The sequence below is a fragment of the Jatropha curcas genome, chromosome 4 (genome assembly GCF_041381405.1).
Source record: "Jatropha curcas cultivar XTBG-Jc1 chromosome 4, XTBG_Jcur_1.0, whole genome shotgun sequence".
Lineage (NCBI taxonomy): Eukaryota > Viridiplantae > Streptophyta > Magnoliopsida > Malpighiales > Euphorbiaceae > Jatropha > Jatropha curcas.
The window spans coordinates 459,067-473,065 of record NC_143154.1 but is presented as its reverse complement, the minus strand read 5'-3'; the positions used below and the strand labels follow the sequence as shown (position 1 = coordinate 473,065).

General features: G+C 31.0%; 2 protein-coding genes across 2 annotated transcripts; one reads left to right on the top strand and one right to left on the bottom strand.

The window, feature by feature from the left end:
• Positions 1–2,354, top strand: LOC105628572 (uncharacterized). The gene is made up of 2 exons (XM_012210016.4): positions 1–158; positions 846–2,354. Exon 2 carries the CDS (start codon positions 935–937, stop codon positions 2,111–2,113), a length of 1,179 nt encoding a protein of 392 aa, XP_012065406.1. The 5' UTR covers positions 1–158; positions 846–934; the 3' UTR covers positions 2,114–2,354.
• Positions 2,355–5,888: 3,534 nt separating this feature from the next.
• Positions 5,889–9,380, bottom strand: LOC105628573 (uncharacterized). Its single transcript, XM_012210017.4, has 4 exons — positions 8,878–9,380; positions 7,220–8,002; positions 6,622–6,669; positions 5,889–6,539 (listed from the first exon to the last, which is right to left on the bottom strand). The coding sequence occupies exons 1-4, from the start codon at positions 9,061–9,063 to the stop codon at positions 6,219–6,221; spliced, it is 1,338 nt and encodes a 445-aa protein (XP_012065407.1). The 5' UTR covers positions 9,064–9,380; the 3' UTR covers positions 5,889–6,218.
• Between the last annotated feature and the right edge of the window lie 4,619 nt (positions 9,381–13,999).

Genomic DNA, 13,999 nt, shown 5'->3' with positions numbered 1-13,999 from the left:
AAATATAAAAAGGTAACATATTCTGATTATCCTCTCTACCTGGATTTCTTCTTCTTCCTCCTGTACCCCCCCACCCCCCTCTGCAACCTAAGAAAAAAAAAACCCTAATTCAAAGTCGCCGTTTCTCTCTCTCTCTCACCGTAAAATGAAGTGATCAGGTACTTAGAATTCAATTCAAATCCAGCTCTAATCATCCATCTCTTTCCATATCTATTCTTGCCAGCTTTTGATTCCTCTGTTAGATTTGTATAATTCAAATGAATCGAGCTTCTGGCATTCTGGATTGACACTTCTCTTGCTCTGATTCCCTGTTTTTGATCTTGATTCTTATAATAATTGCAGAATTTTCTCAGCTGAAATGATTTCAGAGCTGTATGTTATTGTTATTATTATTATTTTTTGCATGTTGTCTGTTTTGAATTTTGCTCTTGCTTTGAATTTGATATCCTTTTGTTTTGTTTGGTCAATTCAATTCAATGATGGACTCTGTTTGTGTCCCGAGAAAGACCAGAATTCAGACCTCTTTCCAGGTTTTTTGCATTGTATGTTTGATACGTTTTGTTTTATCTGGCTAACTATGACAACCGCGCAGTGGTTGATTGTTTATCGGATTTAGTTAGGTGAATCGAAATTAGGGTTTAGGTGGATTCATTTTTGATTGAAAAATAAATGGAACTGGTTCGGTTACCTGAATCGTGAAATTATGATCTGATTCAAAAGAAATAATTTATCAACTGATTTTGATTTTAAGAAAATTTTGTTTTGATTTTTGCAATTTGTATTGGAATTAGGGTTTGGTGATAGGTTTTGATACTGATTTTGTGATCTTGTTTTTATTATTTTAGCTTGAATGTAGTTGGGAAGATGGCATCAGTTTGATAGATACAGAATCTGAAGTCATTCGCAGTAAATAGTTGAATTTAGAACAGGAGTAATGGAGGCTAATATATGTGACATCAATCACTTGGATGCTGATGTCCTTTTGCCTCCTCGTAAGCGCTTGCTTGCTGGATTCAAGAAACAGAGTTCTGATGGTGATGCTCTTTTGGTCCCTCCTACAATTGCTTCCTCCTCATCTTCGGCATCTCCTTCATCTCCATCTCCGTCTACTCCATCATTGTCTCCTCCGTCTCCAACTGCCCCTTCTCCAACTTCAAGTGAACTTCAAAGCCGTCTCAACAATCTGTTGAGTTCTCATTTTAGAAATAACCATAATCTTTCACCTGAGCAAATTGTAGAGGCCTCAAAATCAGCAGCTGATGCTGCTGCTAAAGCAGCAGAAGCTGCAAGAGCTGCTGCGCAAGAGAAAGCTATTCTTGCAGCTAAAGCTATAACAGCTGCTAAAAGTGCATTGGCCTTAGTTGCGTCTTTTCCTGAAGAGGCAGCTAACAAAGAGAGACAATTAAAAAAGAATAAGCAGAAGAAGCATGTGCAGGTTCAACTTTTGTACAAAAAGCACCAACCTATTGAGAATTATAGAGATGATGAAGAGTTAGCTCGCAAGTTGCATAGAGTTATAAACAGCTCTCCTAGAATTTCAAAGAACTCTTCCAGTTCCGATTGGAAGGGTCATAAAAGTAAGAAGCCTAAAAGCTCACCAACTTCTGAAAAAACTTGGGTTTCCAATGGAAGCGTAGCATTTGGAGGAAATCCATCATCTATATGCAATGGGCATGCTATAGCAGGTGAATTGGATTCAGAAGGCTCCATTGGTGAAGTATACACGAGTATGGCAGATGAGAAGACATCAAAGTACGAAAAAGCAACCCAATTAGAGATAGATAGTGGGGAAGCAGAATCAAGTCAGTCAAAAGAGAAAATGACAGGAGATGCAAGTTCACCAGGTAAAAAGAGAGGAAGACTGAAACTAAAGAAGTTGCCATTAAGCATTTGTAGCTCTAGAGATCAAGCAAACCCCAAAGATGATAGCTTTCTTAGAAGTTCCCCATTGGGTGATAAGAACATTGGCAATCCTACAACTCGTAATAAGCCATTGTTTTCTATGGACCCTTCTGCAGATAATATGATGCCAATAGAAGTTGCTCCAATGAGGAAATGCCAGGAGTTCAAGGCACCTGCATGTGTCAAACAGAATAAAGTCATTCAATCATAATAGTCAAAACCTTCTCATAACAGGTTGTGACTCTGAAGATAGAAGTTGATAGTTGAGGTAGGATTCGTGATGCTTTTTTTTTTTAAATATAGAAACGGCTTTATTTGATTATCTTGTTCATTTTTGGTTTTTGTAATGAAGTTGAACTCATTAAAAGAAAAATTGTATATTTTAAAAGTTGAGTCTCTTGCAGGCAACTTGGGGTTTTGTTTATAATAAGTTTATCAAGTGTTCAAAAGTACTTTTTTTTTTTTTTTTTTGTCAAAAAGCTAAGCTTTCCCTTTCTATTAGAAAAATAATTTCTGTTAGATCAATTTTTGTCGAAATATCTAAAAAGTAGTTCTAGGCATTTGAAGTGAAACGGCATCTCAATTGGAGGTTGAAAGTGAGAGGAGCAAATTTTGCGCATTTGCTAAATTTCCTGAAGACGTCTCTTTTCCTAAATTAAGAAGCTAGAGACTATTTATTAAAATCAATTTCTTTCCTTTTAAAATGTTTTTTTATTTATTGAAAGGTTTAATGTGTCCGTATCAAATTGGTGATAACTCTTGAGCACTTTTCATATTAAAATAAAATTTATTTTAAAAATATTTTGAAAATATAATTTTTAATACAATTAATCAAATTGGTGATAACTTTTGAGCACTTTTCATATTAAAATAAAATTTATTTTAAAAATATTTTGAAAATATAATTCTTAATACAATTAATACGCACATAATTATCTGATATATCATTTTTCAATCTAATGTCATTTCAAAATTATTTACTAATCTAACTAAAACCATAAATTGAGTTATGAGTTGGTGGTTTCAGTATAATAGAAAAAATAGTTTGTACTGATAAGCAGTCAACAAAAAGTAATTATATGAATAAAAAATAATTTTTATTTTGTATTGAGATTATCGATCCAATTTGTGGTTTCAATACAAAATGAAAATTTTAAATTGTCAATTTGTGTTTTCACTAAAAACACACTATTTGTTTGGTGATTTTAGTGCAATTATGGAATGTGACCACTAGTCAGTAAAAAGTACACAGGGAAATAGTATTTTGTTAAGAGTTCACCAGATTAATTAGTGGTTTCAATAAAAAAAAATAATTGGTCACTCAAAATATTTTTTCATCAAAACACACATATGATCTAGAGGTTTTGGTTCACAATTATTTCAAGTTAAGTAATAACAACATAAGTTTCCTTACACAGTTAAAAATTACTGAGAGTAATAAAGTGTTTCAAGTTGAACTTGTATAATATTAGAAATGTCTTAATAACTAATACATAAAAAATTAATCATATGTCTACCCACATGTCTTCCTATACCACACCATGGAAGCCTCCTATTACGATGTGGATTTCGGTGTACTGCATCTTCTCTAATATCTTGATATTCTTCTCCATGCTCTATATTTATATCGACACTCATACAAGGAGCTTGAACCACATTCACAAATGGTTTTTGTGGGATAGAAAAAGGTCAGATGAGTCTGTTGCTCGGTTATCATCATTATCTTAAATAAATCATTAAATGAGTGCCCAGCATGAGATGTAGATCTATCACATGTCGAAAGCCACCACATAAGTATTAAAAGCATGTATTGTATATTGAAAATGCATTGCCTCGCCTATTTCGGAGTAAAAAGTATGGGTTTATTGGGTTTCCATCATCGTAGTGTAATAAATGTTCAATGACATTTCTAATGCTGCAGATGGTACACTCCACTCAAGTTGTGGTGCAGAAGATAATATGGTGGGCATATTAGCGCGGTAACCTTCAGAATAGTTATATGTCATAGGGGGAGGGACTCGAGGTATATCGTCTACTAGCGGGGCTTCAACTGGAATACGTGTAGATGTCATTTCATGTCTCCTTCGCCTCTATAGTTCTTTTGGTGTTTGAACACGAGGAAACTTTATAGATGGAGGGGCAGGTTGAAGCATAGGATGAGTGTCGGTACGAATTTCTTCATTCATTGCACCAAATAGGCTAAATAATTTTCGACAGAATGTTGGTGATGTTGAACTGTGATATATATGTTGGAGCCAATCTACCTGTATTAAAAAATATTATGGAAATAAGCACAAAATTTATTATTCAATTAGATTAAGAAATTATAAAATAAGATAAAAAGATATTGAATAATTACCACATCTCTAACTTCTACACCTCAAAATGAAATCCAACGTCTAGTTCGTTGCACATATCAAATGTATTGTATCAAAATCAACAGATTATATGTATGTTTTGGTGAATAAATATTTTGAATGAATAAATATTTTTTTTATTGAAACCACTAATTAATCTGGTAGACTCTTAACAAAACATTATTTACCCATGTACTTTTTGCCGACTAGTGGTCACATCTCATAGTTGCACTAAAACCACCAAACAAATTATGTGTTTTAGTGAAAAGGTTAATTGACAACTTGAAATTTTCATTTTGTATTGAAACCACCAATTGAATCGGTGATCTCAATAAATAAAAAGTATTGTTTATTCATATTACTTTTTGCTAACTGCTTGTCAGTATGGATTATTTTTTCTATTGCACTAAAACTACCAACTCAATTTGTGGTTTTAGTCCAACACTTTCTCTCCATGTCAGAATAAACATTAAATTAGTAAATAGTTTTGAAATGACATTAGATTGGAAAATAGTTTTATAGAGAACATTATTTTTATCAAAACCCTCACTTCTGTAGTAAATTCAAAGTTCCCGAAATATCAGGAAAAAATATTAAATTATTAAGATTATATTTATTCATTCATATCTTTGACCCGAGGCTATTTCCGGTATTTGGTTCCATCTCTCGTGGTCAACCATAATAATTCGCCGACTCTGGTTTATTGCCAGTCACACTTACCACTAAACTATATCTTAATATGCGAATGCATTTGATCAGTTCATCAATAGAGATAAAGTGTTCTCAGTGAGTATTTGCTCTATATATGAAAATTCAACACTCATCTCAGTTAAGTGAGTGAGAAAAGTGTCCACCATTAATTCTAACACCAGTAGCTCTGGCATCAGCTGATGTGGTGGTTCTGTCAACGCCGGTGCAACTTAACAGGCTATTTCGTACATTTCTTTTTTTAAAATTCCGGCATATGCTTAATTATTGGATACCGCAAGTAAAGCCATGTGCTATAGATCTGATATTTAATGTACCCTAATTAAATCTCAGAATTACAGAGAGGATGTCATTAGATATTTCATTAAGGTTTATGTTAAATTTCTATATATATCCATTACCATGTACTGTTTCTTGTTTTAAGAAGAAAACGATGGCAGCGGGAAGAAGAAGATAATGGAGATAGAGAGGACAATTTTGTCTTTTCATGTTAACAGTTTTGTATCTCAAAATTTTAATGTATTTATCTAAATAAGGAAATAAATAATTAATTATATCAAACTTAAAAATTGATCAGTTATAATAAAGTTTAATTGATATTCTCACTTCTTACAAGAAAAAAAAAAAGTCAACCCCGTGATGAACATATTAAAATCTAACAAGTTCTCACTTTTTATAAGAAAAAACCGATTCTCAATGAATACATCAAACTATCCATTTAGCAAAGAGCTCTTAGCATCGATGTAATTATAAGGGGCGAGCTCCATCATTGAGTTAACAGCTCGTTATTACGAAAGATGTCAAGTTCGAGTCTCATTGATAATAAATTTTTACTAAGACCTCATGTTCAAGTCTTATCAATAATAAATTGGTTATTGCAGCAAACAAACGACATCCAACAGAATAAAAACATGATAAAAATGAAGTCAACCATTATTTCTATTCTCAAAAGGGGCAAAACCCTTTATGTTGTAACACATTCTTTTACTAATATGAATGTAAAATCAATTACATGTGGAAAGCATGTATATTGTTCTGATACCATTGACTGTCATTGCAGTTAATTCTCTCCCTCTCATGTCATTTCCTCACAATAATCAATTACTAATTTACATTTTAGTTAATCAATAGTAAGAAAAAAAAAATCTTATTAAAAATGTAACAAACCCAAAAATAATAAAAAGAACAATTAATATTCATATAGGCGGAGGGAGGGACTTGAAAATGGTGCCAACACCTAAAATCCCTTCTTCACTTACCCAACTTAAGTTGAAGGTTGCTCATCCCAACGTGCAATTTTTCTATTCCATCTTCATTTTTCATCTCAATCTGAGCAGAACTATTGAGATTGAGCCAAGGGTGTTGCAGGCACTTTTGAGCAGTGGGCCGCTTCTCTGGTGTAAAATCGAGAAGAGGACAAAGAAATTCTGAAAACTCCCGAGCATCGTTCTCAGGAAATTTGTATTTATCAATCAGCAAGCGATCAAGTGGCCAAAATTTCAGCCTTCGAATCCTTTTTAGATCCCCATACCTATCGAAGAAATCCTTGGATCGAGCTCCTCCAATGGCTATCTGCTCATGCAATAATTAAGAGATGAATGAGCGACAACTAATTGAATAAATGTCATAAGCAACTAACAAACTTTGAGCAAACCTTTCGGGGCATCTTTCCAAGGAGTTCCATCATTAAAGCAAGGTGATCCTGAAACCAAAGATGTTTCCATGATTATCATGTAAATCTCGGAAATATAGTGCTAATATGTACTTGGTTGACTAATTAACTAGCTAGCTAAGAGAAATGACATATTAACCAATCAAGTCAAGAATCAAGGTCAGTCCATAATTCAAACCATAATCCCATTTGTTTCTTTTACATATAATTCAAATGATAAAAAAAGGTGAAGGCAACTATTACCAGGGAACAGAAATTCAAAGTCAGTCTTATTATATATCAGTACAACAACAGGTTTACCCAACAATAAGCTCTCTGCAGACAAGCCAAATCGTGGTCATTCATATAATTTTTAGGTTGCAATTTATTTTCCAATCAATCCATCTCTCTTTGTTGCTTAGTCCATAATAAAACTGTTAAAAGCAAAAGGATGCATGGAATTTCATCACGGTAGTCTTCCCATATTTGTTATTTTCTATGCATAATACATATCAAATATAAATTGCATTTAAACAAGTAAAGATAAATTGATGTTACTGTAAAAGGTATTATTTCTGGAAATGCTAGATAGGATCCTTACCTCATCCTCACTGTATCCTTGTCCAACCTTGGGAGTAAACATCATGTCACCTGTAGCAAGCTCAAAAGCAGTGCAAGCAAATGACCACATATCAACAGAGAAGGAATACCCGGATCGCAGAATGACTTCAGGCGCCCTATATTGCCTTGTTTGAATCTCATCTGCAAACTGTTTATCAGCCCAACATGCATTTCCAAAATCAACAACCTTGCACCTCAGATCAATCCCATCCAAGCATTTTTCGGGCTTTTTCACAGGTACTCCCATTGAAGTCCGTCTTTCTGCAATCTTAGCAACTGCCCTCTTAGCTCTTCTTTTCAACTTCTTCTCAATGAGATTCATTGTAGCTCCACCATTAAGGCTACCTTCAGGCCTTTGAAGAATTGGTGTGAAGCCAGATCTAATTGGATCCTTAGCAGGATCGATGGTGGAAATTAGAAGAATATTTTCAGGTTTTAGGTCAGTATGAATCAAACCAAGTTCCCTATGCAAGTAATCCAGGCCTATCAAAATGCATTTGCATATCTCTCTAACTTTATTCAAAGGAAGACCTCTGTAACGACTATGCCTGATTAAACGGAGTAAGCTGTCACCGAGAAACTCAAGGACCATGCAGTGATGTTGCCCATTTGGTCCTGCGTGCTTGAAATGGTCAATCAGCCTCACAACACACTTGGCATTAGACGGATCACCGTTAGCTATAACTGAAAGGACTTCAATTTCATGAAGGGCAGCTTGAGCAAATTGCGCTGCACTTTTCTGGATTTTAAGAGCAACATAATTCTGAAAATTGAAAAGAAATAGAATAAGAAAACAAATTATGAACTCAAGAAAAGAAAAGCTACAGACGTTTTAATTGAACCTGGAAAGGTTGGGAAAGCAATCAAAAATGAAGGCTTTAAGTGATAGGCAATGGTAACATCTGCACTGATAGCAGCACAGGCCTGACGTATGCGCATTCCAACAATTGGTTAGATAAGTGGCGAAAGTGCATGACTAATATTGTACACAACTAGCTTAAATCAACTGAGACTTCAACCAGGAAATTATCTAGTCAAGTCCTCCACAGTTACCCTCTCAAGAGTTCTCTCCGGCTTACACACAACACAAACATAATCCAAAAATATTTACTTTACTTATCATTTAAAAATTGGAATTTTTGGGTGACAAAAAAAACCCACAAGGACGTGTTTAAGTTCCAACAAATTGAATGTCTCTGGCAAGGTTCCTCAATGAAATGGTTAATACCACACTAACTATAATTCCACTATATTTATATGGAAAAAAATTCAACCAAAATAAGAAATTTACGGACTTTTCAACAATTATATCCAATTCTTTTGAGGCACGTAAAACTTAAAAAAATAAAAAAATAATAATAAAAAAAAGAAAGATAGATAAGAGTAAATCCTTTGTCCATATCCATACAATTGAAAAATTACATTGATCTCATAGAAACAAAAGTCTTACCATAAATAGAAATTAATAACGACACAAAATCTGTAAATTAAAAACTTGATATAGAAATGATATGCAGTAGAACAGAGCAAAGCAGAGCATAGCAGAGCATAGCAAGGCAGTTATTGGATGATCCAAAAAAAAAAAAAACTTACAGATCAAAATCAAACCAAAAACCAATAACCAAAACGATGACGTACAGAGGATTGAGTGTCATAAGCAAGCCAGACGGTTGAAAACTGGCCCCAGCCGAGCTTCCTCTGAGCAATATAACGGCCAGCAGCAAACTGATCGCCGACTCTAACGGCATGGTAACCACCTTTCCTGTAAGAGTCGATTCCCTCATCATCCTCAGACTCAGAACCCGACGAAGAAGAACACGACATCGTTTCGTTGCAGTCAGATCGAGTTGCAGCTTGCAATCAACCAATCACTGAATGAATCTTTGATTGATCTGGATTATTACAGTATTGATTAACAAAGAGAAAGAGAAGAAGATAGGTTTTGTTTATATGTTAAAAGGGTATATTGCAGGTAAAGGGAGAGAGAAGGAGAGAGGGAGAAGGAGAAGACTGCGAAATTGTGTGGCCTTCAATACAAAGGGAAGGGTATTGTCTCTGTTTTCTCCACTTTTTTCTCTTTTTCCTTCCACTTTCCTGCCTTTGGTGTGTTATGTGGGTCTTGTCTTTGTAAATTTGTTGGTTTGGCGTTGGCCTCCCTCCTTTTTAAAGGTATTCTTCCTAATTTTACCATTTTGTCCTTTTTCTTTATAATTTTTAATTACATTTTTTATTCAACACTCAATTTTATTTTGTGATAAAGTGATATTATTTATTAATTTATTAAATTCATTTTCTGATATATAGCCACGGCAACTATTCTGCATACATCATATATCGCAAGTTCTATAAAAATTTATATCTTTTATCAAATCATTTTCAAGCCAAAAAATTTAATGTTATCTCTTATATTTTAATTTTATTATTCAAAAGAATATATAATATTATTTTAATTTGTTAAAAAATCAATAAATTCTACTAGTTTGTTAAAAGTTGGGTTTTACGATAACTTTTTAAGTAACTTTTAACGTTCTGACTAAATGCTATTTTTTACAATATTCAGTAACATATCATTTGAACTAGCTTAGATGTTAAGATAGCATTTTATAAAAAGTTAACTCCTATAATATTTAGTTTTTAGTATTTTATAAAAAATTATTCAAATAACTAAACGCCACTAAGGCTGTGTTTGACAATCGCTTTGGTGGTTAAGGTAGGTTTTTTTAAAATGTTTAATTTTTTAGCGTTTTATGAAAAGTTATTTAAACACCTAAGCAACGGCTAATAGTTGATTTTTGCCCAAAATAGCTAACATGCAATAACAACTTTCAAAATAGCGTTTAATACCATATTATCTATTATTTATAATATCAATATATATATAAAGATTGACAATTGTTATTATCATTATTGGAAAAATAATAATAATCTGAGTTTTCTATGTCTTACGTGTCTAGAATAATCAGCCGATTGTCTCTTTTCTGTTTTTCTGGTTTATATCACAAATGTCCTTGATCCATTGGACCAAGTATAATCAAGCTCACGCACATCAGATCTATAAGAGGGAAGAAAAATTTCCTTTTAATGCTATATTCGTCAACAGCTTTTTAAATAGATTTTAGCTATTTAACTAATCAAAACGTTAAACGCTGCTTTTTATAGTATTTGGTAACATCGTGTTTGAACTAGTTTTAATGAGTTAAGGTGCATTTTGTGAAAAATTAACTCATGTAACGTCTAACTTTAGCGTTTTATGAAAAACTACCGAAACAGCTAATAGCTAAACACTACTAGAACAACTAATATCTATCAAAACAACTAATTTTGCCAAACATACCCTAAATAAGAAAAATATTTTTCAAACATTAACAAATTTATTATAATATTGTAAATACATATTTTTTTTTGAAAATAAATTAATTTATATATAATATGCTTGAAAATAAAACCAAAGTAGGTTTTGTGCTTTTCTTGTTTATCTTTTTGGTTGGATATTAGGTGGACCGGACAAATCAAAGGAAAGGGTTCTGAGCAACTCCTATTTTGCTTGATGCGCCTTAGCCAACTGCCTAATATAATTATTAGGAGTTTGGTCATAGCTAATCCTTTTTTTTTTTTTTTTTCTATTTTTGCTTCTTCTACTTGTTCTCATGATTTCATGATTGGAGGTTTTCTATAACCAATGGTCCATCCCTTTTGAATTTTATTATTGATATTGAAATTTCTTATCTCTTCTCCCCTATCATCATCTAATTTTGTCTCACTGTTTTGGTAATTTTTGATGATTAATACCATTTTAGTAATAATAATTTAATAAATAAATTGTATATATATCTTGTAACTAAAATATTAGAGTAGCATTAATTCAATATAATAAACTTTTGGAAGTTTATTTTATTAGATAACTTGGTTCTAAAATTTTATTTTGTTTATCCATTAGTTTGGTCTTTTCATTTACGTGAGGAGTAAGTTGTCTCGAGTTCGAGAGTTTGAATCATCTTGACTATAAAGGTTTTCATCAATTTTGTTGGTGGATGAAGGAGAGGACTACCCTATATTGTATTCGGTTCACTAGCCTCCCAATAAATTAAAATAAATTCCATTTGTTATTTTTATATATAAATTTAAAATCATAAATTTAGTACTTCAAATTTTATATATGATCAAAAATATAGTTGTCGAATAATTTTTTTTTTTTTTTATACCGTCCACCTTCTAACTTAGTGTTTTTTCATTCACAACATCAGGGTTTGAACGCTAGATATTACTTAAGGGATCCAACGCCTCATCCGACTGGACCAGCTAATAATTAGTTATATATAGGCATATTTAAAAGCACATAAGACTACACTAACCTATTAAAAATAAATTATTATACACAGAAAAAAAAAAGAAAATTGCCTTTACTAAAATTGAATGAAGATTATAACACTAATATTACCTAATTTAACCATTCCCAGGACTTTATGGTATTAGTTTTCAGTCCTATTCATATATTTTTTATAATTTTTTTTTTTAGGTTGTTTGGGTTTTTTGGGTACTAAAATATTCTCTCCCCTTTATTAGAATAGAAAGAAATGTATAGCAAAAAGGCAATTATTATTATTATTATTGAATGAGCACTTCCAAGGGTGAAAAAAAAAATTTTTTTCTATTATTGATTAATTCTTCCTCACTCTTATCTCAGCTGGATTTGAATTGTTATAGAAAGTTAAGTCAGTGCACCTTTTCTCTATCTGTCTCTCTCTCTCACACAAAGCTTTCTTTGTTGCTTTGTAAATACAGTCATTTACATATTTTCCTAGATTTTTTCAATTATTATTTAATTTTCTAATTGTACTTAAACACATTAATAAGGATATTATTTTCAAAATTTAATTATATATCAGTCTTATCTCTATTCTACTACTTAATCTTCATATTTATTTTTCAGTTAATTGTTCGTGAAAATTAATAATTTTAAATTAATTAAAACCCCATATAAAAATATGAAAGTTTAAAACTAAAATAGAAGAAGGACAACACCTAAATTAGTTTATTGAAACAAGATTAAGGGAGAAAAAAAACTATAGCGTGACTTTTGATTATTAAAATTTAATTATTAAAGTAAAAATTAGTAGATAGGCCTATGTTCAGGAATATTGATTGAAAATATTGAAATTTATAGAGATAAATAAAAAAATCAAAATGAAAGGTGGTAAAATTTATTAATTGGATTTAATTTAAAATTAATGTAAAAAATAATTAACTCATTATTTCATTAAAATTAATGAATAAATAATTTATTTTAAATAAATAATTAAGAGTCGTATAAATTTTCAACTTATCATATTATTAATATTTTAATTAATCAATTATATTTAATATAATTTAATTTAATACAAAAATTTTTAATTTTTTAATACAAAATAATAACTGCACAAATCATTAAAATTTATAAATTATGTAATTTATTTATATCATTAAAAGTGATATAAATTGTTACTTAACATACTATTAATTCTCTAATGTTATATTAATCAATTACATTTGAGACGGTTTAATTCAATCGTAAATTAATTTATTTTCAAATACATATAAAAATAAACAATTAAGTCATGCATATGTCATTAATTTGAAATCTTAAGTGGCAATATCAAGAAAAAGTATATTAAATAATCTCTAAAAAAGTAGACAAAAAAAAAATTGAGTAAGAACTACTAACCTCATTAATGGAAATAGTTGAAATGCAGAAAATTCTAAACTTGTACAAATATATATATATATATATATATATATATATATATATATATAAGCAGGGACTAATACACTTTTGCCAAGAATACAGAAAAATATAGTGATACAACTTATATATAGTATTTCTAAAAAAACTAGAGTATTTCTTGAGGGTAAATAATTTAAAATTTTTTTGAAAAAAGTGCGTTACTATACCTTTTTTTTTTTAAATGGAAACTTTAAAGATATATTAATGGTTGTTAAAAGAAACATTTGTTACTTCATAAATATAAGAGTAAACATTTGTTCAAAGCAATACATTGAACATTAATCGAATAATTCATTGTTATTAAATTTTATCATTTTTTTTAAAAAACTAATAATTAATAATAATTACTTAAAGCCATTAATACATTAAATAACCAAATCAAACCAAACTAAAAATACTAATTCAAAATAAATTCAAACCAAACCAATACATTAAATAATCAAATCAAATCAAATAAAAAACACTAACTTAAAATAAATCCAAACTAAACTAATACATTAATTCATTGAATAATCAAACCAAACCAAACCAAAATATTAATTCAAAATAAATTGAAATCAAACCAAGTCAATACATTAATACATTAAATAATCAAATTAAACCATGTCAAGTGGAAGCCTAATTAGAGGAATATGCCACGTGTCAACTTTCTAAGGAAAAAAAATTTGACAGCTTGGAGACCAAGATGAACGAATTCTTTGGGAACAATTGAAGTGAAGATTCTTTAGATCTAACACCAAAACTATATATTATTATTGACCCATATAAAATTTGTGAGAATAGGAGGCTTGAGTGTTGTGGCGGAGGTTGCGGTGGTTCTGCAATGGAGGCTTGAGCTTGATACATGTTGATATTGTAAATGGGTGTTGATGGATTGTAAAGAGAGGAAGAAAAAAGAAGGATGTTCTTTTCCTATTTGATGTTCTGTGTTAGGTTTTATTGATCTGTGCATTTTTTCCATGGGTGTTGGAGCTGAAAGAGCCACTACAATACTTTTTT